The sequence below is a fragment of the Brassica napus genome, chromosome A9, assembly GCF_020379485.1.
Source record: "Brassica napus cultivar Da-Ae chromosome A9, Da-Ae, whole genome shotgun sequence".
Lineage (NCBI taxonomy): Eukaryota > Viridiplantae > Streptophyta > Magnoliopsida > Brassicales > Brassicaceae > Brassica > Brassica napus.
In genome coordinates this window covers 36,336,452-36,359,970 of record NC_063442.1, presented here as the reverse complement: position 1 = coordinate 36,359,970, position 23,519 = coordinate 36,336,452, and the positions used below count along the sequence as shown (strand labels likewise).

The 23,519-nt window shown below is 29.2% G+C and overlaps 3 protein-coding genes across 3 annotated transcripts; 1 reads left to right on the top strand and 2 right to left on the bottom strand.

Annotated features, from left to right (window-relative positions):
* Window positions 1-257: 257 nt before the first annotated feature.
* Window positions 258-3,014, bottom strand: LOC106365015 (MATH domain and coiled-coil domain-containing protein At3g58370). Its single transcript, XM_013804480.3, is given in 4 exon segments — window positions 258-1,054; window positions 1,196-1,506; window positions 1,618-1,775; window positions 1,862-3,014. Coding segments are annotated over 4 exon segments (981 nt in total). The 5' UTR covers window positions 1,969-3,014; the 3' UTR covers window positions 258-649.
* An 11,478-nt stretch (window positions 3,015-14,492) lies between these two features.
* LOC106365016 (LOB domain-containing protein 29) lies at window positions 14,493-18,746 on the top strand. The gene is made up of 2 exons (XM_013804481.3): window positions 14,493-16,306; window positions 16,429-18,746. Exons 1-2 carry the CDS (start codon window positions 16,010-16,012, stop codon window positions 16,807-16,809), a joined length of 678 nt encoding a protein of 225 aa, XP_013659935.1. The 5' UTR covers window positions 14,493-16,009; the 3' UTR covers window positions 16,810-18,746.
* A 2,045-nt stretch (window positions 18,747-20,791) lies between these two features.
* Window positions 20,792-22,793, bottom strand: LOC106368256 (deoxyhypusine hydroxylase). The gene is made up of 7 exons (XM_013808170.3): window positions 22,539-22,793; window positions 22,243-22,376; window positions 21,904-22,142; window positions 21,692-21,830; window positions 21,399-21,525; window positions 21,211-21,329; window positions 20,792-21,119 (listed from the first exon to the last, which is right to left on the bottom strand). The coding sequence occupies exons 1-7, from the start codon at window positions 22,708-22,710 to the stop codon at window positions 21,087-21,089; spliced, it is 963 nt and encodes a 320-aa protein (XP_013663624.1). The 5' UTR covers window positions 22,711-22,793; the 3' UTR covers window positions 20,792-21,086.
* Window positions 22,794-23,519: the final 726 nt, after the last annotated feature.

Genomic DNA, 23,519 nt, shown 5'->3' with positions numbered 1-23,519 from the left:
TAGATAATCAATAGATATTTCAAATATTTTTGGCTTTTTTGAGTATTGTTTAGCTATTTCACACCTTAATTTTGACTATTTGTATATATTTTCAAGTATTTTGGAAAAATAAAAAAAATATCTTATATATTTCAGATATTTTTTATATATTTTAGATATTTTTATATATTACATTTAAAAATAACTAATATATTTAGGTATATAAATTTAATTAGGATACATTCGGGTACCTGAAATATTTCGGTTCGGGTCAGGTTTGGTTTCGGTTTTCTAGATACCAAAATTTTGAACCCATTCGGATATTTAATCAATTTTGGTTCGGATTCATACTACTTTTTCGGATCGGATTCGGTTCTTCGGATTCAGATTTTTTACCGAGCCTTAATCTTATCAATGAGGAAGGGTGATGGAACCGTTGAGGTCAATGGCTTTCGAGTTTTCTATTCAGAGGTAATAACATATACTTCATTCAACCATCATCACTCTTGGTTAGTAGTTCTTACATCAAACTTATACACAGGTAAGAGTGTATAAAAAGAATTTTGGAAAGACACCCTGAAACCGCATTAATAACATTCATCCAAAATACTACAAAACTCACGGACGTACGATTCTTTTATGTTAAAAGCGTTCAAAGAGTAGAAAACTATCAAACAACATCATCGAACGAGAGAGCAACATTGGCGGCCGTCACATCTGCATTCTGCTTCTCTACAAGATCTTTAAGTTCCAAACATTTCTTGTTGAGTACCTTAAACTCTTCCTCCATGTGTTGCAGCTGAGCCTTGCCAGTGTACACTTTCGTCTTCTTTTCCCTTACTTCCTCCAGCTTCTCCTCCAACCAATCCACTTTAAAGCCAACCTGGGTTAAGTATGAAACGGCAGCCGATGCTTCATCCAAATCATCATCAGAGAGCTTCTAAGGCAACTGGCAGAGTGTTTCAATTAGTCCGAGGAGAACATTCATGTATGTCGACTTCAGAAGCTGACTATTTGAACGAACTTTTGATGCAAAGTCTGGGTGTTTTTCAAATATACACCTCACATATGCCACCTGCGAGTGAAAAACATATAAAAAAAACATGTAATATAAGTTCTGGAGATATTAAAAAACATGTAATATATGATTTTCTGATACTTGGAGGTTATTTTTATCAACACAAGCACTCGTGTGTATTTGTCTTAATCATCTTACCTGTAATGTAGAGACTTGAAACCCATTGACATCAACGGTTTCGTTTCCCACTGAAGTTTCCTTGTGCAAGTCACTAGATCCCGTACCATACTCGGTCATCTTTGTTTTTTTCATAGGTTGGACTGCTACCTCTTGAGATCCCTCTGATTCATCATTAGATTCACCGATAACTTGAAGAATATTTATCTCCGCAACAATCTTGAGCTCATCATTCACAAGAAATCCACCATCATTGGCATTAAGTTTAGCAAGTGGAAGAATTTTAGTAAAACCAAAAGAGGGAGTCTTCTGATCAAACCACTCAGTGGCTTCTGTAAAATCAAGAAACATACAAGTCATCTTAAGACAAAACAAGCATTTCACAAAACATTAGAAATTTATGGAATACGTTTTGCTCAGACCATAACCTAATAAAAGCGTACCTCGCAGTATGGAGGACTTGTCTGAAAATTGATTTACTACTTTGAGTGAAAATTTTGTGTTCCTTCTCCATTCAAGTGGCAATGATTCATGATCGGCTACTCCAAGATACAGAGACAAGCAATCAACTTTCGATCCCTTTGGATAAGCAATAAGACACCTACAGTAAAAAAAAACGATTTAGCACCTAAAAAAATCTTACATGGACAGAAAATAACACTAGAAAACAAGTTTTTTCTCTCGTACCATTTGAGGCCACCAATCAAAAATTCATCAGAGTAGATCCTCCGAGATTGTAGAGAGGAGAAATCTTTAATCACCCAAGTGAACTTGTTATCAGCTTCACTCACCATTCCAGACAGACTCCAGAGTCTCAATCACACTGGCCAAAACTTGAAAGGTAACTAACTACTGAACCCCTTTGAAGAAATGTCACTTACCAAACATAAGCCAATGAAAACACATCAAAACCTATAATGCACTATGGACTTATAAAACACAACAGTGAAGCGAAACAAGATGAACTATTAATTTCGAACCAAACACTGGAAACAACTCAAACTAGTTACCTTAAAAAGAGGAAAATGAAAACGTTTGTTCTAGAAACAGAGACGCTGTCACTAAACTCTTACACTGCAAGACTACTTTAAAACGTCTCTTTTATTCTGTACTTCTTGTCTTGTCACGTTTCTATAATTTTTTTTACTATTAATTGCACTTCACTTATTTAGTTATTTCTTTTGATTATTTGTCTCTTCCTAAAAAAATTTTCTTTATTGCATTTCGGTTTTTTCTCAAACATGATTTAAATCTATTATTTTTGTCCAAAAAAGAATTTAAATCTATTATTTTTTGTTAACACTATCAATTGGTAGTAAATGAATATAGAGAATTTAGGCTGTACATACAAGAAATCTAAAATAACAAAATACCCACCCCATAATCGTTACACTGTCCAACTTTTAATAACCCGAAAATACCCCTAAGCACCTAAACCCTACGATAGCCTAGGAAAGATTTCTTGTCTGTAATAAAAGATTTGGACAATCTTACACGCAACCCTTCAATTGCGTAATCTCCCTCCTTCAAAAAAAAAAGAAGATTTTTGTACGTCTTTGTATAATCTCATCTTGTAAATCGGTGGGCTCATACAGAAAGTTAAGTTAGAAGACCAAATCTTAACGGAAACTTAAGATTTTCTATCAAAACTCAACGACGGTTTTAACGAACTTAAATAAAATGAAATGAAGTTGAGCAAAAAAAAGTTAAATAAAATGAAATGAAAATTTAAATAAAATGAACTTAGTTTCATCAAAACTTAAACAACATTAGATTTGAACCCTACGTCTACGAATACTTTTTCATTTCATAAATATAATTGATGTTATTATAAATGTTTTAAATATATAATTTATATTTTAATGTTATATATTTTATAGCTCTATAATATTATTGTTTATATTTTTATTTGACATTATTAATATATAATGATTTGTTTAATACTTTTATTTTGTTATTATTTTTATTATTTACAAATATATTTTTGAATTAGGTAGAATAAAATAAAAATCTGAAAATTAAATAGAAAACCTCTTCCAAAATATTTTTTTTCTTTAATTAATACATTTTGTATATTATACATTTTTAAAATTTATTTATTTATATTATAGAACATATATATGTTTAAGATAATTTATATTACATGTAGTGTTAAAAAAATATAATTTAATAAATATCATTTTAGTACTTTTTGAAATTTATAAGTAAACAATGTTTTGTTTAAATAATATAGCCCTATTATTTTAGTAAATTTTATAGATATATGATATTTTCTGGATGTTATGATGTAATTTTTTTATTAAAATTTCAAAATATTGTATTGCTTTAATTTTTACAACATAAACAATTTGTTTTTCTCGTTGTGCATTTCAAAAAAAAAAAAAATCTTTATTATCTATAATTTTATTTTTTTAAAATTTAAAATATTATCATTTTGAGTTTGAATATTTATTTTCAAAACTGTATATCTTGTCAACGAAAATTACACAACTATTTTTGAGTTTGAAAGATTACATGAATTTTGAATTTGTTTTTGTTACTATGTTATTATCATATAAAATAAATATTTGAATTTTTGGTAATAGTTTTTGAAATTTTTCTCATCAGATTTTTGTTATAATTAAAATAAAAAATAAATAGATAATTGAAATTTAATTTGTCATTAGTATTTAAAATGAATTATTAAAAAAAAATAGTTTTATGAAAACATATTTCTTCAATATACTCTCTCTCTTTGCAAGCTTTATGCATCCGAGTTTAGTCATGCCCCATTAACGAAACCTTCATGGTTATTGTTTTTTAATTTTTTTCCATCAAACTTGTTCTCAGGTAGAGTATGTGAGAAGACAGAGGAGAATGAGGGAGTTTCCGACAGTGATAGGCTTGGTTTCGAGGATGTTGTTTGAATGAAACTCAAACAGTTAAGCTTACAAATATGTGACCTAATCTAATTACAAGGATGATTTACTTCCAACTTACAACGATTTAATATTAAACTCATCTCATGTTGTTCTCTGTCTCTTTGATTGACAAATTAAGTTTCGTTCGGACCAAAACGGCAGCAAAACAGAGTGCGCATCCTCTAAATGTTGGATAGTGTTGTTCTGTAACTTGGCTCTGCATTGATTTTGAAGCTAAGTTTCAAGTTTAGAGGCTTTTTGCTTATTCTATCTTCCAACGGAATGGCTTCAGCCATGATCAATTTCATAGTACTTGTTGGTATTTAAATGAAACTTTAATCCGAAACTAATAGTTTGATGGATGTCCAAAGCTTCAGGCTTCCTGATGAATAGTTTATATTCAGTTTATTTAAGTTTTTGGGGGAAAATGAAGCTATTGTTACTGGATTTGGTCTTCTGAATGAGCCCACCATATTTACAAATTACAAGATGAGATTATACGAAGACTAAAGTACATAAATCTCCTGCAAGATTAAAGAATGAAATCAAATTGGTAAGTCAGTTTCTAACATTAGTTGTCTTGTTGATGCATCAAAATTTTGATCAAGAAAACATTTCTAGGCAATTACGTTTACATATGTTGCATTTTTTGAGATTGAAGAATCGTATATCCTCTAGCTAGGAACACCCTTGAGGTCAGGTCAATGGAAATTAAGTTGCTTCTTTGAGATAATTGTTTTCAGTCAACACTTATGGGCTGTGGATTATTATAGAACTTCATTAGATTACCTTGTGGTTTTCAAACTTAATAATCTCGCAACACATACTCTTCTAGATTATGAATTATTAGAACATCATGAGATTACTTTGCGTTTTCAAACCTAATCTCACACCACATACACATCCAATCATAATTAATTAAAGTTTTTGTAAAGGAGAAGACTGAATATATAAAAAAGAGAAAATTCTAACTTTGGCTTGGATACTGGTTCTTCTTTTGAAGAAATATAAACATATGAATCATGTTCATTTGTGTTAACTAACTGTTATGCATTATGTCCCATATCAGTCTATATTTAATAAGAAAATTTCCAACTTGTGTGTGCATCACATTACATAAAGTCGTTTTCTTCTGCCAGACATTATTAAGTGTGTATTTGTAATATATACATATATATATTATAAAGTTATTTTCTTTTTAGCCACATTTCTCTTAATTGTCGGGCTTAATAAATAGTCACATATATTTATTTATGTTATCTCTTTTTCCCCCACTCAACAAATCCAAAAGTATAGTTCATTGGTTCACAACATTAGTTTTGCCACCGCATTTTAATTTGTAACTTTGTGAATTATAAACGATCTAAATAAAATGTGGTTAGGAAACAAATCAGATTTGCAATCCCAATTGTTATTAGAGATTGAAAACTGAATCTGCAATCCCAATTGATATTAGAGATTGAAAACTGAATCACCCTAGCTTTGTTGTTTATCTCCATCAAGGTCAATTTAATGGTAAAAACGAAAGAAACTTCGTTTTGTCTATTTGTATGCAACTATGCATACTAAAAAGTAAATTAAAAGGTAAAATTTGAAGGCATGCAACTATACATAGACAAAAAGACCAATGGGAAAGTAGTCTCTTAAGTAGCATGATAGACTGTTACGTACTCGTAATGATCACATTAATATGTCATACAAATTACAGTGTGTAAGTATTTTGTATGGTTTATCTAGTCGGGTGTTGAAATTGAACCATAAATGTTCTAAACTTTTTTTTGTATCGAACTTTTTTCGTTTAACTGTGGCCTCAAAGTATTTAGGATTGGTTCTAGTCTGGTTCAGTTACGGTCGGATATTTGTTATGCGTCTTATATATAATTTGGGAGGTATATATCGATCTTCGATCGCGCTTATTATTTTTACACAAAAATACAAATATGATCATCACTAGTTTATCTACTAAAAGACAGTTTTGTTTGTCACTACACTATTTTCTTTTGTAGTAAAAGATTCCCTTATATTGTGGTTTAGACTTTGAATTATTGCTTTTCCGTCTAAGTACAAATATATACACCTCTTAACTTAGCTTTTCAAAATAACCATTTTTAATGTAATAAATCATGCATTGAAACCTATAGTAATCTTTGGAAAAATGAAAAACAAAGTATTTTTTTTCATCTAAGATGTCTACAAAAAAGCCAGGAAAAACCACAAAAAATTTAGTAAGTAGTGAAATTTTGAAAAATATTTAATTTTTACCCACACATTTTTTTGTACCCACTCAAACAAATCATTGGACTATATATTAATATATATGCTCTTGGTTTAAACTAGGCTTATTGCTATTAGAGCATATTAGGGGTGTTCAATCCGGATATCGGTTCGGTTTCGGTTCGGTTTTTTTCGGTTTTTGGTATTTCGGTTAGTAAAATATAACTACCATTCTAAATCCATATTTACTTCGGTTCGGTTCGGTTTATATACCGTCGGTTTTCGGTTTATTCGGTTTTATACCAAAAAACATAATTATTTTGTTTGAGATCATATTATATGAATTTTAGAGTCATATTGTCAACACCGTCATTTATATAAACATGAAGGAAAAGTTTTTCCACTCTTCCATATTTAGTGTTCATTAAAGTCATGCTTTTTCAATTGAAAATTTTCCATTAATTATTATCCATCAAATTTATAATCTTCATATTAATTTAGTGAAGACTAAAATAAAGCAAAAAGATCAAAAAAAGACTTAGAAAATAAAATGTCTGAATTGTGATGTATTGTTATTTAGTTATAGTTCAAGTGTTTTACAAATTAAGGTTTTTTATTACTATAAAATTATGGTAATAGTTATTAACATAAATTTAACTTATGTAACAAATAGATTTTCATGTATCGTTATAAAATAGACACATATTTACATGTTTCTACTTTTAATCGGTTTTGTTCGGTTTATTCGGTTTAATCGGTTATATACCAAACCATATCCAAATCCTACGGTTTTTATAAAGTTATATCCATTCGGTTTATATGGTATATACCAAAACCAAACCATATTGTCTATTTCGGTTCGGTTCGGTTCGGTACGGTTCGGTTTTACCATATTGAACAGCCCTAGAGCATATCCAAATCACTTCTATATTTGCCTCTATTATAGCATTTAGAGGTAAAATCACTTCAATCCTACTCTATTTCTTCCTCTAAATTAGAGATTGCTATTTTCATCTCTATATTTAGATGAATAAATAGTATTCCCCTATAATAGAGACATTATTCACAAAATGATCATTTAACTTTTTACTTTAACAATTATAACCAAAATAAATATTTTTTAAAGAAAATGTATTGTTTATATAAATATATAATCATACTTTTTTATTTACATAAAAGTTTCTATAAAAATATTCAGTGTAAATAATATCATAATTTTATGAATGTTGAACTAAATTGGGTTGGTTTTCAATTTTCATAAATAAAATGTATTATTTGTAAAATTAGAAAAGAATATATCAAAAATATTCCTTTTTAGAGGAAGAAATAGAAGAATACATTAGAGACAAATCTATCTCTATTATAGAGAAATACATTGGAGATGATCTTCGTAAATATGTATCTTTTATTTTCGAAGAAAGGACACTAACGTAAATAATCTAATATGTATACCACTTTTTTGTGCAACAATGTATAAGATTATATATCGTTAAGTTCATCGTTTTTTGTTTGTTGGAGCATGGAAAAGAAGTATACAAATGTTTGATAGTTTTTAGTTTATATAACAAAATGCTAGTTTTATGTGCGAGTGCGCGCGCGCGCGCAGGTACCTGCACGTATTATGATTGTACATATCAAATGACCGCACTCCAGGCAAAGATATATAGAGATCATACTAAGTACCAAATATTAATATACAGTATCTATAACCTATCTTATAAAATTCGAACCAAATAGAAAAAAATCTAATACAAATCAATAGGTGTGGATTTATGTGTGTAACTCGCTGGCATGTCGTAATTTAAATCTTGAAGTCTTAATAGTGTATAAATCAGTGAAATTCCAAACACGTGTAATGGACCCACATTAGGTCATATGTTGTCGGGTTGACTCTCGTCAGGTTCAGATGGGTCAGCATCATTTTCCAACATATTTGTTTCTATACTCAAAACAAAAATATATACACATTTGTAGTCTAACATGAATCTTACCCACAGTTATATCATTATTATCATATGTATATAAAGCTCAGAACGAACGATTCGCTCTTCAATTTGTATGATTTACATAACAAGGTTAAGTAAATTATAATTTATTTATATCATTAGCTGTATCTTAATGTGAAATATGAACCTCAAAATATGCCATTTTTTTTTTTGTAACTGATATGCCATTTTATTTGTCAAATTGAACAATGACTATTCCATAACCAGTTGTATTGTTTAGGAATATCATCAAAAAATGTTAACTAATGTTCAGAAACTTTTCAAAACACTAGTAGTTTTAATCGTTCAATAACTTTGAATAATATTACTATAAATAATTGTTTTTTTTTTTGCTTTTTATATATTGAGGCTTAACTAAGACCGATAATGATTTTACGAACGAATAAATAGTTGGAGTAGTGATGATGATTGTAAAGTGAAAATTAGATGGACGATGAGTTGTTAAAGAGAAGCGTATGACGTGGACAAATAGTCAAAGTAGGACCCGCAAAAATATATTAACGATTCAACTTATAAAAAGAGCAGTGCACCCGTGCGCCGATAGGTTTGGCCTTTCTCGTGGACACGTACCTTCTTTTTGTTCACTTTCTTGATGCAACACTATTTTATAAACCTTAAGGGTTTGTAGTGGTTACTATTATATGCCTGTCTAGAGACTAAATAAACTTTTCTAAAGACTGTATCAACTTATAAACATTATTGATTACTTTTGGTTTTATTATAGTTAAATGAAAAAGAAAAATTTAATTAGAAAATTATTATATAATTTTTCTAACACCAAATACTTAGATTAAATTAAAAGTCTAATGAATTCAAAAGGTTACAACCGAAAATATAATCGGCGGTAACATGATACGTGAAAATAACAAAAACATACTAAAGGGAAAAATGTAGCAAAAGAAGAAAAAAAAGAGTTCCACTGAAAAATTTCATTCAAAAATTTAAAACCATTATTCAAAAGAAACAAGAAAAAGTCAAAGTTGATACTCACGTTAAAGCATCTGATCGAATTAACTTGAAAACAGTTATTATATAGCTAAAATTATAGAATGCATAGATTTATATTAAAATAAAACATTAAATTTAACTAATACATAATCTGTTTTATATTAAGTGTCACTTTTAAAGGAATCAAAGACACAAAACTTTATAAAACGGTTCTTTGTTTTATTTATTTCTTTCTTAGCTTTCTTTCTTACAGTTAGATCATCTTACATTTGATCTCTTTATATAGGTAATAGGGATCCTTGTCTTAACTTATTACTAGTCTATCTAGGATTCTTAACTTTATCCTAAACATATAAGTTATTCTAATTATTTTTAATGAATAACTTGTTCTTCAAGTAACCTTGAAGCTTATCCAACATTCTTCCTTCTAAGCTTCAAGTCATTTGCACTGTGGTCTTGTACCTTGATCAGCTCCCTCATCTCTTTAAACTTGATCCTTGCCAGTGCTTTAGTTAGTATGTCTGCGCGTTTTTCTGTTCATGGTATGTGCTCCACGTTGATCAGCTCCCGTTCGACACACTCTCTAATAAAGTGGAAGCGCTTGTGAATGTGTTTGCTGCGTCGGTGGAACACTGAGTTCTTGGCAAGTGCAATAGCTGATTTGTTGTCCACTCGGATCAGAGTTCTAAAAGATGAGGGAGCTGATCAAGGTACAAGACCACGGTGCAAATGACTTGAAGTTTAAAATAGAGAATGTTGGATAAGCTTCTGATCTGTCATCGGGTTTCCTTAGCTGACCTGAGTCTTTATTTGCGTATGCCATACACCCGAAGACTCTAATGTGAGATATGCTTGGCTTCTTTCCTTTTATACTTTCATAAGGAGTTTGATTAGACAAAGCCTGAGCCTGAGCTCTGATACCAAATAAAGGAATCAAAGACACAAAACTTTATAAAACGGTTCTTTGTTTTATTTATTTCTTTCTTAGCTTTCTTTCTTACAATTAGATCATCTTACATTAGATCTCTTTATATAGGTAACAGGGATCATTATCTTAACCTATTACTAGTCTATCTAGTATTCTTAACTTTATCCTAAACATATAAGTTATTCTACTTATCTTTAATGAATAACTTGTTCTTCAAGTAACCTTGAAGCTTATCCAACAACTTTAACATTTTTTTCTTGTTACATAAAAAAATGTCAATTTCAATGCAATTTATACTTAATTTTAGCTCAATATCAATTGTAAAATGCACTGATAAATAAATGTATTTATTTAAAATAATATTGGTTAAATAGATGACATTAATGAAAACATAAATGCATTTCAATCAATTTCATAATATGTGTGAAAAATGTATAAGCGACATTATTTATGAAACGAAGAAAGTATTAAATTATCTATTTAGGATAGAACTTAAAGTTATAATTTAAAGTGTACTAGGAGTTTTGCCCGCACATGCGGCATAATTATTTAATAAATATTTATTAATAAATATACTATTAGTTTAAAAATCAAAAAATTAAATAAAACATGAAATTTATACTATTTTATGAATCTTTCAATTTCTTAATTTCTTAATTTTTATTGATTTAAAAATATTATTTTTGGATAACAACATTAATATCTTGTGAATATGTTTTTATCTTGAACAAATTTTTATTATATTAATTTATAAACAATGATTTAATCAAAAAAAAACAAAGATATAATTGGTAATATAAAGTGATGTAATTAAACCAAATTCTAGGAATTAGCATAACCTATAAAATCTCAAAATAAATCAAAAGCACAAGAATGTTAAACCAAACTCAGCATTGCATATTATATTAGTCAAAGTAAATAAGAATATTGATATATGTATAATTATATTGTAAAATACTTCCTATAATAACTGAACAAACACTCAAGCAAACCAACTTTGTTGATAAACAAAACATTAATATGTAATGTATAAGATAAGAACATTTCCTACTTTTAAATAGAGATTACTATTTTCCTATAAAATAATATTTCTTAATTGTAAATCATAGTTTGTTATTTTCAAATGGTCTTTTAACTTTTAAACTTTAATAATTATAACTAAGACAAATCATTTTGGAAAATACATTTTTTATAAAAAATAATAGAATCACATTTTTATTTACATAATAGTCTTTTAAGGAAATTTTAATTTAAAAAAAGTTATATTTTTTTGAAAATCTTGAAAAATTAAAAGTAAATAAAGTAAATTTTAAATTTTCATAAATATAAGGTACTTGTTGCAAAATAATATTTTGAAAATATTCTTTTTTGAAAGTTATTCTTGCAACAGGATGATAACAATAAAAATTTAGTAAAAATAAAAACAAAAAATATTAAATTTTCAACTTAAATATCAAATACAAGTTATTCTTGCAATTGAATGATAAGAATAAAAATGAAAATATCACGAAAATCATGTTAACAAACAAATATAAATCAAATTTATTGTTATTGTTTATGTACTTCGTTTTAGTATTTTAATGCTAAAATAAATTCAATAATTTTTAAAAATATGCCATGACATATTATGTTTAGAAACAAATATAAATCATTTTTTGTTATTTTGTTTAAAACTATTTATAACATTTTAGTATAATGATAAATCTAATTATGATATGTGTATATATAATACTAATTATAAAAATAAATAAATAAGAAATAAAGATGTAGATGAACACAAAATAAATACATGGAATTATCTTCTTTTTTCAAAAAAAAATTCCATTTATTTTTGAAATATTTTTATAATATTAGTTTGTAATCAGTTAAATAATGAATTATATAATTTATTTATTAGATATTAAAAGTTTAATTAGTCAAATTAAATTTGTTTAATGATTTTTCAAATAATAGTATAGATATCATTTTTTTTTAAATGCTATATAATTTAAATATGACTGGTCGTGTTTGTAGAAAGGAGAGATACTTTCGTCAAAAAATCAAATATGATCGGTCTTCTAATATTTCTTTTTGGCAAAGGTCTTCTTAGGGTATAATTAACCCTAGTACCCTAAATGGGGTGCTCAAATTTTTTTTTTGATTTTTATCTGATTAAAAAAAAATAAACCAATCGCGGGCTGCCACGTGTCTGTGGAGTCCGCGAACAGTGGGAACAACCGACGTTTACTGCGGCTGAACAAGCGCTGCTGCTTACTTTTTCCATTTTTTTTTTCAAAAAAAAAGGTTAAGCACCGGGGTAATCACCCCGGTTAATGGTGGTCTTATATTTCTGATAAATTCATACGTAACCTGAAACTGCAAGCTCTCTTTCGACCTCTTTAACTCTCTTACAGGATATTCACAGTTTCACACTTTCAGTTGCCTGTTCTTTTTCAACATTCCAATATTTCACCATTATGAAATCAAATCATTAAATTTCCTCAAGTTTGGGCACTTTAACCATAATATATGACTACTGTACGTATGGAGGAGCCCTGGTTTCTTCCAAAGATTACAAGTATGTTTTTTTTTTTTTTTGATTACAAGTATGTTATATTTATATAATTCACCGGCGTTTAGATATTCATTATATTACTGCTACTACCTTGTCTGATCTATGCATTATGCATGCATCTAAATTCGGTGGTTATTAATAACTGCTCACAGTCAAAGTCACCGTTCAGTGAGTTCGCTATTTGTGAATTAGATATACACCGACCGTTCAAGTAGTGTCTTGCAGTTCTTCAAACTCTAAACAAGGTATTCTTAAAACTTTAAAATTTGCATTGGCAGACGCAAAATGTAATATGAATAACCAAATTACTTTGGTTTCATAACAGATATTCTATTTTTTTCCTTATTAATCCTCTATATTAATTATAGGATGACTTGAATATAATATGGATCCGCTTATAACAGTGATTAATCTCCAAGGATTACTACTCGATCAATTTCAACTTGGTATGATATATTCAATATAAGTTTCGTTGTTCAATTGGTAGTTTTCAAGGGATCACAACTAAAATTAGTAAAAACGACGTGTTTACCTAATTGTAACTAGTAATATTAGATTGTAGAATTCATAAAAATAAAAATAAATTTAGATATAAATATAATTATAAAATGGAGAAAGCAAACAAATTGTTTTTCCTATTGTTTGACCAAAAGCGAGAAAGATGTTGCGCGAGAACATGAAACGTTGTCTGCTTAAACTTATAGTGCTGACAAGTTATCCTTGTGTCTTAATTAAATTGGAAGATGACTTAATCAGGTTTTTGTTCTGTCTAATTGTTTCCTTAGTTGTACATATATAAAATTTAAACAAAGTTATACGTGCATAAGGATCGAAGAAAGAAACAAAACAAAATGAAGTCCTTTCGGTACACGGAGAGGCCTCACTAGTCACGACCCGTATATATAAATATATAAGCAACCATATATAAACCAAATATGAGTTTGATTGGTAACGACAATAGCTTTAAAATTTTTGATATGGCGTTAAATTTTATTGATGTATAATTTTATGAAAAATTCTAATTTCTAAAAACTTACTATGGATATTTAGTTCTATAAACCATTTATACAACTCTAAGTTGTAGGTTATTTCAAAAACTATGATTTTAACTTTTTTTTATTAAAACTTGATTACTGTAAATTTAAAGTCGTAAAACTAAATGTAAGTTTTAGACAACACCCCACACCATTACCAATCACACTCTATATTTGTTCTGTTCTTAATGAAATTTACCCTACAATTAGTTTAATTTTATCATGTTAACACAATTCCCACAGTTGTGATTTCTCTTTGAGTTTTCTTTAATAACTTAATCGTAAATTATTCCTTTTTATCATAGTTTGAATTATTATTTTAAGGTTGATTTAAATTCTCGATATTGCTCGACAACCGTGACCCTCTTGTTCAAGTATATCGTATACCCCATATGTTGCGTCCATTGTCTCCATGGTTGGCACATTTTCTTTTCAATTTAAAAAAAATTCAGAACGTCGTCCTTTTCGTAAAAATGTTAAGAAAGAATTAAGTCCTTGCTAATATAGAAAAATATTTTTCTTTAACACAAGTATATGTATTTTTGGCAGTCTCTTATAGTATAATATATTCATCTTATACGAAGCTCAAAATTCTTAACGGAATGACAACAAATCCAATCAGATTTATGAGAGCATGTTTTGTAAAGTTAGATGAACAGAATAGTTTAATTGGAAGAAAAAATATGATAAGAGCAACAAAAAACCAGAAAACACAGTTAAGTATGCTTATTTTTTTTTTTTTTTTTTTTACCAAAAAAAAAAGTATGCTTATTTTTTATACAGTAAGATATCCTGGCTCACATTATGCAACCATATTAATTATTAATAAATACGAGAGTTTAACGCATGTGGATAAACACGATCTAGCATAGGTTTTTAAGTTAATGGATCCCTAGAAAATTTAAAGGATCATAGCTAGATCGATAAACCTGAGGAATAGCCTATATATTATTGTAAGAATGTTGGTGGATACTGTGGATTGGCACAGCCGAACAGGTCCACAATTAGAGTACGTATCTGTATATACACATACAATACTATATTATTCAATAATGGATATTCTTTATTGCCTATTGGTATTAGAAAAAATATTTTTCCAACATTACAGTAGCCTCTTGGATAATTGAAGTATGAGCTGATATTGGGAGCTCTAACCACTATACTACCAAGAGCATGGAGAAAATTTTAAATGCAATTATAACGTTAGACACTCATTAACTTAAACAATAAAAATGTTCGTTTTTGTATTTGATCATGCTTAAAGTTTGTGAAATAAACAAAACTGAATGTAAGTATGTATTAATTTAATATATTGTTTGTTATTTTTAATTTGTTATAAGCGCAAATTTTAAAAACACTCTTTTTACTGTATTTATGATACATTTTAAGAGACCAGCGAGTATGTACGTATTACTATGATTTATTTGTACCTATGTAATTTAATATATATATATATAGGGATTTGAAATAATCATGCTAGAATATTGGTTTTACTATAGAAATAATGTCTTGACAGAATATTGCAATTTGCAAACCTATCAATCAAAAACCATCATATATACAATTCTTTTCCAGAACTGATTCTGATTAAAATTTTCCTTATCATAACTTCTAATAACGTTGATCATTTTCCTTGCTAACTAACCCTTTTTTCAGTGCTAAGGTTTACTTAATCAAAGAATCTTCACCAGCAACAGATAGACTAATATTTGAAATATATCTTCTCAAATGTTGGAAGGGTTTGTTGGTTAGAAGGTCTAATTGTGTAGTTAATTTGTTTTCTATTTTTTCCTTTAGGTTTAATCAAATTGGTTTAGTAGAGATGTGCACGTCCATTCTACTATGCAATATCTTTTTGGTACATATCATTTTTGATATATAAATCAAGCCTGCTTTTCTTTTAATTTAAAAAATAATGAATCTCTCATTTTTAATGCATACAAAAATCCAAAAGGATTGTCAATTTATTTAACAAGAAAAATAAAATTGTACTAATGCAAAAGGAATGATTATAAATATGAGAAAGTGTAGGCCATTAAGCAGACAAAACGTAATTAACAAATGGATTATTATATGTAACCCACCTTCTTCTTCACCTTTGGCATTGTTTATAAAATTTCTCTCCTTAAAGCTATGTACTCAAGCCTCAAGGTGAAAACAAAAACCTAATTCAATAGCAACAAACACACAATTAATCCCAAGGTTAATTTCAACCATTTTTATCAATAATTCTCAACAACACCATCATATCATGAGTAGCTCAAGCTCTAGTTCTCTCTCTGGCTCTCCTTGTGGAGCTTGTAAGTTCCTCAGGAGGAAATGTTCAAAGGGATGTGTGTTTGCTCCATACTTTTGTCATGAACAAGGAGCTTCACACTTTGCGGCCATTCACAAGGTTTTTGGAGCTAGCAATGCTTCTAAATTGCTCTCTCAGCTTCCCACTAGCGACCGCTGCGAAGCAGCCATTACAATCTCTTACGAAGCTCAAGCTAGGCTTCAAGATCCCATCTACGGCTGTGTCTCTCATATCTTTGCTCTCCAGCAGCAGGTACTTTCTATGGAAACCCTAATCTTGGTATTCCCTATCTACATAAACATATATACCCAAAATATAAAAATATTTAGCCAACGAATTTTGTTTGTAATTGCTTATTTTTGTTGGGTATATAGGTTGTGAATCTACAAGCACAGCTTGAGATTCTAAAGCAACAAGTCGCACAAAGCATGATGTTTGCTGATTCACCATCATCAGAAAACCCTAATAGCTTTTATGGAGACACTACTAAGACTACTTCTTATCATCATGACCATCACCAAGAACATCAAAATATTTATCATCATCATGATCAGACCCATCTAGTCAACCAAATCGGAAGCTTAGGAACTGGTCAGCACGGAGATGCGACGGTGAATAGTTACCCCAGCCAAAACTCCTCGGGCTTGGGAGAATTCTCTATCTACCCTGAATTGGAACAACACTTGAACACTTTCAATCAAGATCATCTCAAAGAGCTTCAGTCAGCAAATTTTGGTTACATATCGTTCTCGTGATGGTTCTATCAAGACAAGGGTTGATTCATATCACTATCTCATCTATATATATTGATTATATACATACCTTATATATGTGTCAAGACTTTTTGATGGTTTTAGTGTGGATTGTTGTTGTTGCCTAGCTCCAAGAACCGGCTTTGTAATCATAAATAAAGAATACTAGATGCCCTAGAAATATATAAAGATCATATATTAATATCCTCAAGATGTTTTTAGAGTATATAGTCGATCATTGTGCTAATCGTCTCGATATCACCCCAAACTTGTCACGATCTAAACTTAAAAAGACACAAATCTTTTAGTTATCTAATAGACTCTGTTTGTCTTTATTCTTTAGATTTTGCTTGTACGTACAATCTAGTACACTTAATCAGTGGACCTTGCTGTCTATCCTTCATCGGAGAAAGCTGTTTTTGGATCATTTTAGATAAATAATCTGGGATTTTTTATTTTTCTTACATTTTGTTGGGCATAAAGACTAATCACCACATGCTCTTAATTAGGTCAGCCAATTCCGGTTTTCGATTTCTTACAAATGAAATGTGTTATATTTCTTATTTCTCTTAAAACGATATAATCATATATCTTTAAACTTTTTGTATAGTTGGATACCCTACAAATTGTCGGCAGATAATCTTGTTATATACACTTATATATTATTCTCGGTATGATTGATATCTTAAAGCTTATGAAAGATTACAGAAAGTTCTTATCAGACTAATTTGTATGTTTTGTTGTTGTTGTTGTTGTTTTGCAATACATACTTCCCTTGATGTTTTAAAAATGATATTTATCTCATCATTATCATCAAGTTTGTAGACATAGCACATCAACGGATTTAATTTTTTTTCATAACCATTATTGCGATTTTCATTTATCATTTGATTGATATATAATTAACACTTGTCATATAATATAGTTTTTTTTTTCAGAATAGGGTTCTATACAAATATTTTGGCCCTTACGATAATTATTTGCTAACGTTAAATGTTTGTTTGGTTGTCGGAAAGTCTATTTCAAAATTTTATTTTGTCTATCCCATGTGTATTTTACTCAAAATGCAATCGTATAATTATATCGACAAATAGATCTCAATCATAATAAGGATGTAATAAAAATTTATAAAAAAATGGACAATACCTATGCATTTGTTTTTTTCTGCGCCAATATTTAGTTCTATTTATTTTACCAAAAAAAATATTTAGTTATATTAATTAAACGATAAAACTCCACTGAATATATGAAACCACCCGTCTTCTTTGTAGTTGTAGTAGTAATTAGCTTTATGAAATAGTAAGGCCTCAGCAAAAGAACCAGAACTAAAGAACCGAATTGGAATCGGATCGAAATACCCGAAATCAGAATCGGACCAGAATCTTCAAATATCCCAACAGTTTCTATATTTTTATATCTGAAATAATCGAACCGAACCGGAACCAAACTGAGAACCGAACGGATATCCGAATATATAAAAATATTAATTATATATACATATAATATAACTAAATTTATACTTTTTAATTTAAAGATCTATTAAAAGTATCTGAAAATAGTTGAGGATAACTAAATTATTATAAAGTATCCGAACTACCTGAAAGTACCTGAAACTATCCGGATAGTTTTATCCGAAATATCCAAAGTAATCCAAAATATCCAAAATTCTTACATAAATCATCCTAATTATTTGTTATTTTACCCTAAATAACCGATATTTTATTTGAATTACTCGAACTACCCGAATTATCCGAACCTGAACCAGAACCAAATGAGAACCGAATATTTTTTGGGCATTTCCCGGTTCCTAGTTTTACTTTTACTATCCGAACCGAAAATAAGTCAAGTAGTAAATGGATACTTTAGCGCCCTACCCGAACAACCCGAAACCCAAAATACCTGAACCGAACCGAACCGATACCCGAATCCCCGTGATGTGAATTTAGGGTTCATCAACATAATCACAATAACATATTATGCTATCGTTATATCATCTATATTATTAAAAATGAAGTACATTTTGTTATTGTTTGTAAACATGGACAATAACTGTTTGAAAACATGGATATCAGTATAAAAATGAAGTACATTGTCTTTTTAGTAATTTCATGAATATAATTACATTAATTTTTTTTTCATATTTCACTTAGTTTAACAATTTTATTAATTATATTATCTTAATAATGCATAACATCATTACTTATATTACCTTAATAATAATAGTACAGATTTTTATTTATTAGTTAATCAATATTAACTTTGTGTTAATTATAAAATAAAAATGTAAAATAATTAGGTTTTGCATATGGTTAAATGTTCTGTTTAGTTTGTTTTACTAAATTTTTTTTATATTTTAGTTTCAATCGGTAGAAAATTACTTAACAAAAACATAATTCAAAAACATGTTTTAGTGAATACAATATAAATTAAATCAAAATAATAAAATTGTATTACAATTACGATCATTTAATTTTCCACTCCATATAATTATTTTACTAAATAAAATACTCTTTCTATTTCACTTACTTTAGCCAAACACATAGAAATTCTTTTTTTTTTTTAGTTTCTAAAATTAGTTAGGCATGAACATTGGCTATCCATTTAGGTACATATTATTCTTTTTGGATATCATTATTTTTTTTGTTTTGAAATTTGGCCTGACATGAATATATAAATTTTTGTGTGAGTTTTGAGTTAAGTTTTTCTGCGTTCGGTTCTGATGTATAGAAATCTCAAAATATATAAATAACAAATGTATTTTGAATATTTCTACCAAAAATAATCATATTACCGGATTCGGTAATACAATTAGTTATATTACGACTTATCTAAAATATATAAAATTAATTATGAAAAACAAATACTAATATATAAATATATGAAAACAAATATCAGCGTGGGTGCGCGGATCAATCTCTAGTAATATATTATGCTATGATCATAGATATCCACTTAGCGACTAGTTGGTAACAAAACCTGAATCTAAACACCGATTTATATTTGGTCACAAATTTTTGTTTATCAAATATTTCAGAATGTTATTTAGCAGTGATGTTTTAGCAGTTAGATCGGAAGTCGATGATAGAAAAATACAAAAAAATATCTAGCAAAAAAGTCATCTCATATCTATACTATTATTTGCGAAGTAAATTTTTGGAATCGAGTTCTCACGTTAAAAGTTAGAGTGGTTAATAACGTTTATACCCTTAATGAATAAAATGTATAACTAAATTAAAAAATGAAAATAAAATTTTAATTTATTTGATTAGATAATTGATTAAAATTAACAATAGTAAGAATTATCCAAAATCTGAAAATATAATTTAAAAAAAGAGATAATTTATGTATATATTGTATTGTTATCTGAAAAAAAAACTTTTAGTAAAAAGTTAAAAACATGAATTATATAACTAAATATTAATCAAATAAAATGTATAACTAAATTAAAAAAATAAAAACGAAATTTTAATTTATTTGATTAGATAATTGATTAAAATTAATAATAGTAAAAATTATCAAAAATCTGAAAATATAATTTAAAAAACAGATAATTTATGTATATATTGTATTGTTATCTGAAAAGTTAAAAACATGAATTATATAACTAAATATTAATCAAATAAAATTCTTAATTATATAATTAAAAATAGAATATTGAATTATCCAAAATCTAAAGATATAATTTAAAAAAAAAGAGATAATTTCTATTTATATATATATATATATTGTATTGTTATCTGAAAAGTATTTTAATAAAAAGTTAAAAACACAAATTACATAGTTAAATATTAATCAAATACTTTTTTTAATTATATAATTAAAAATATAATATTAAGTTATTTTAAGATTTATTTTAGTATAATGAATATAGTGTAAAATTATGAAAATGTTTAAATCCGTATCGCGGACAAAACACCTAGTATGCATATATCTATATATTATATAGTCAGTAATCACGAAATACCGAATATATACTAACAGCTTCTTAATATGAAAATATCTATTACCAAACTGGCATTAAAAAGAACAAATAGTCTAGTCTACACGTCAAGTATTGTGGTTACCTCCCTGAAAAGTGTAAAGACCATTAAGCCCATTAAATCTGTCAAAATATTATCTTTGCAATTGGATTTCTACAGGCCCAACAACATTATTTTAACGGTTACATTGGGAGTAAACATTTTCCCCTGACACGAGTCGCGCACTCTGTAAAAAGTTGTTATAGTTTGTGTTCCTTCGTTGGTAAATGATAGAAGAATGGTTATGATCCTTGATCATTCTTAGTGAACAAGTGGGTCTTGAGTGAAAAAGAACTGCAAAACCATGTTTTGATATGTGTCATTACAGATTCACGGTCCCAAGGCAAAACAACAGGGGCAAAGAGTCTGAGATCAAAGTATTTACCTCGAATGATTTGCCAGAATTTTCAAATTCCAACATGCTCAATGCAACTTCACAGCTTTGTGAAACAATCGGCTCAGGGTCCCTTGAGAACTCTTGCAGCAATGCGATGCTCTGCTCATCTGAAAGTAACCAAGCACAGTCAAGTTATGATAGTTCAATGTAATGAATTGCATTGAACGGGAGGATACCTGCAATAGAACCAAGTGCTTCAGCAGCCTCATGTCTGACCATAGGATGCTCGTTCACATCTCTAAGTATTTTGCTTAGAGTAGCTAAAGCAGCTTTGTTTTGCAGTTGCCCCAAGACATAAGCTACCTAGACAAAGTGTATAAACAACAATAAAGTCAGTTTCATTTTGGAGAACAGTGAAGCAAAGATTCAAACACAGCTCATGCTACTTCACGAACATAACAGAAAACTAAGTCCTCACTAGCAAACAATGATAAACTGAAAGTCATCAAACGTAGGAAACTTGACAGACCTCATGACGTAAAAGGGCACTATTAGCACTCAAAGAATCAACTATAGCAGAAACAGCGTCCTCTCCACCATGATTCCTCAGAGCGAAAAGAGCAGCATATCTCTCATACATGCCTTTAGTTTCATCCAGAAGAATCTGCCTGTTAATCAAATAACCTGTCACAAACTGAAAAACCATCTAGAAGATTTAGAGTTGGTCAAGTTTAGAAGAACCTAAGCTGGTGTACAGAGGAGAAAGCAGCAGCAGGAGCCGCAGGGTCAACAGACATGAAAGGTGATGATCTCTCTGTCGTATCTAACTCCTTCTCCGCATCAACATTACTCAGATCTTCAATCCTTTTGAGAGCTAACTCACACGTTTCCCGAACCTCTTGTGCTGGATCCAAAACCAAACTTCTCTTCAAAATCTCAGCATTACCCGCTAAACCAATGGCTCCAAGAGCTTCTGCTGCCTGTTGTTATATTATATTAAGTTATTAACAAACAATCAAAAAACGGTATTCTTGTACAGAAAGAAAAATAGCATTTTAACTTAATCAACTATATACTCACCTCATGGCGTACTATAGGATGCAAAGACATATCATTAAGAACAGACTCTAGAGCAGGAACTGCTTCAGCATCTTGCATCTGTCCCAACGCAAACGCAGCTTCATGTGCCAACAAGTTTGATGAGTCTCTGGCCGCTGTCAAAACACAATCCTTCCTCATGAACCAAAGCTTCAATCTTTACTTAAAAAATCAATCCTTTACTTTGATTTCATACTACTCAAAGACTCTATCCTCAAACGTTCTACACAAAGTAACAAACTTTTTTTGGTTCCGAGAGGAGCAGAGATTGAACTAACCGAGGATTAGAGCGTTGCGAGGTCCAGGGCCTTTCAAGTTGCGAAGAGAGAAGAGAGCTCTAAATCGCTCTGAGATTGGCTGCGACTGGTCCACTAATCGCTCGCAGAGAAACTTCTCCACGTCGCTTACGACGCCGTTTACAGTCGGTGAAGCTGAGCCGTTAGGTTCCATCACTAAATCAGCTTCGACGGCGTTTTGGGTCGACGACGGGAGGAACAGAGCCGACGACGAATAGGGTTTTTGTATACAAGAGGAGAGAATCTGCGATTCGTGAAAAGTAGTACAAAATGCAGGGACCTATCTTGATAATAAATAAATTGATTATTTACCCCTACACTAATCTTATAATTTCAAATTGACCACATAAATTTCTATTAATTGTGCACTTTGTTTCGTTGATGGGCTTTGAATCGTAAGTGGGCCTAAACTGAATTTACTAGACGTGGGGATTGTGTGTTTATGTGAGCCTAAACAGAATTTATTGTCTGCTCCAGTATTAATCTTATCATTGTAAATTGACCCCATAGTTTCTAGTCCCCCTCCATACAGAAGCTAGGAGTAGACACTTTACCGATATCCGAAGTGACACCCGAACCCGATCCGAAAAACCTGAACCGAAATTCAAACCGAAGTAGCAGAATATCCGAACGGATATTGAATTAGGAGAGATTTGATATTCGAACCCGAACGGGTAATATCTGAACCCGAATGGATATCCAAAAATAACCAAACATATATATATTTAACTTTTTATTTCTAGTTTACATCTCTTATTTTATATAAAATATTTATATTGATACTACAAATATTTTAAGTTCATATGATATACATACAATTACGGAGAAAATGATTTGCTACTCACTTAAAATGCATATTAATTTTTTTATTTCAAGGATTAACAAAAAGTTACATCCAAAATTTAAAACACAATAACCAAATTAATGTCTTTTTAGTTTTAAAATGTTATTTCCAAATATATT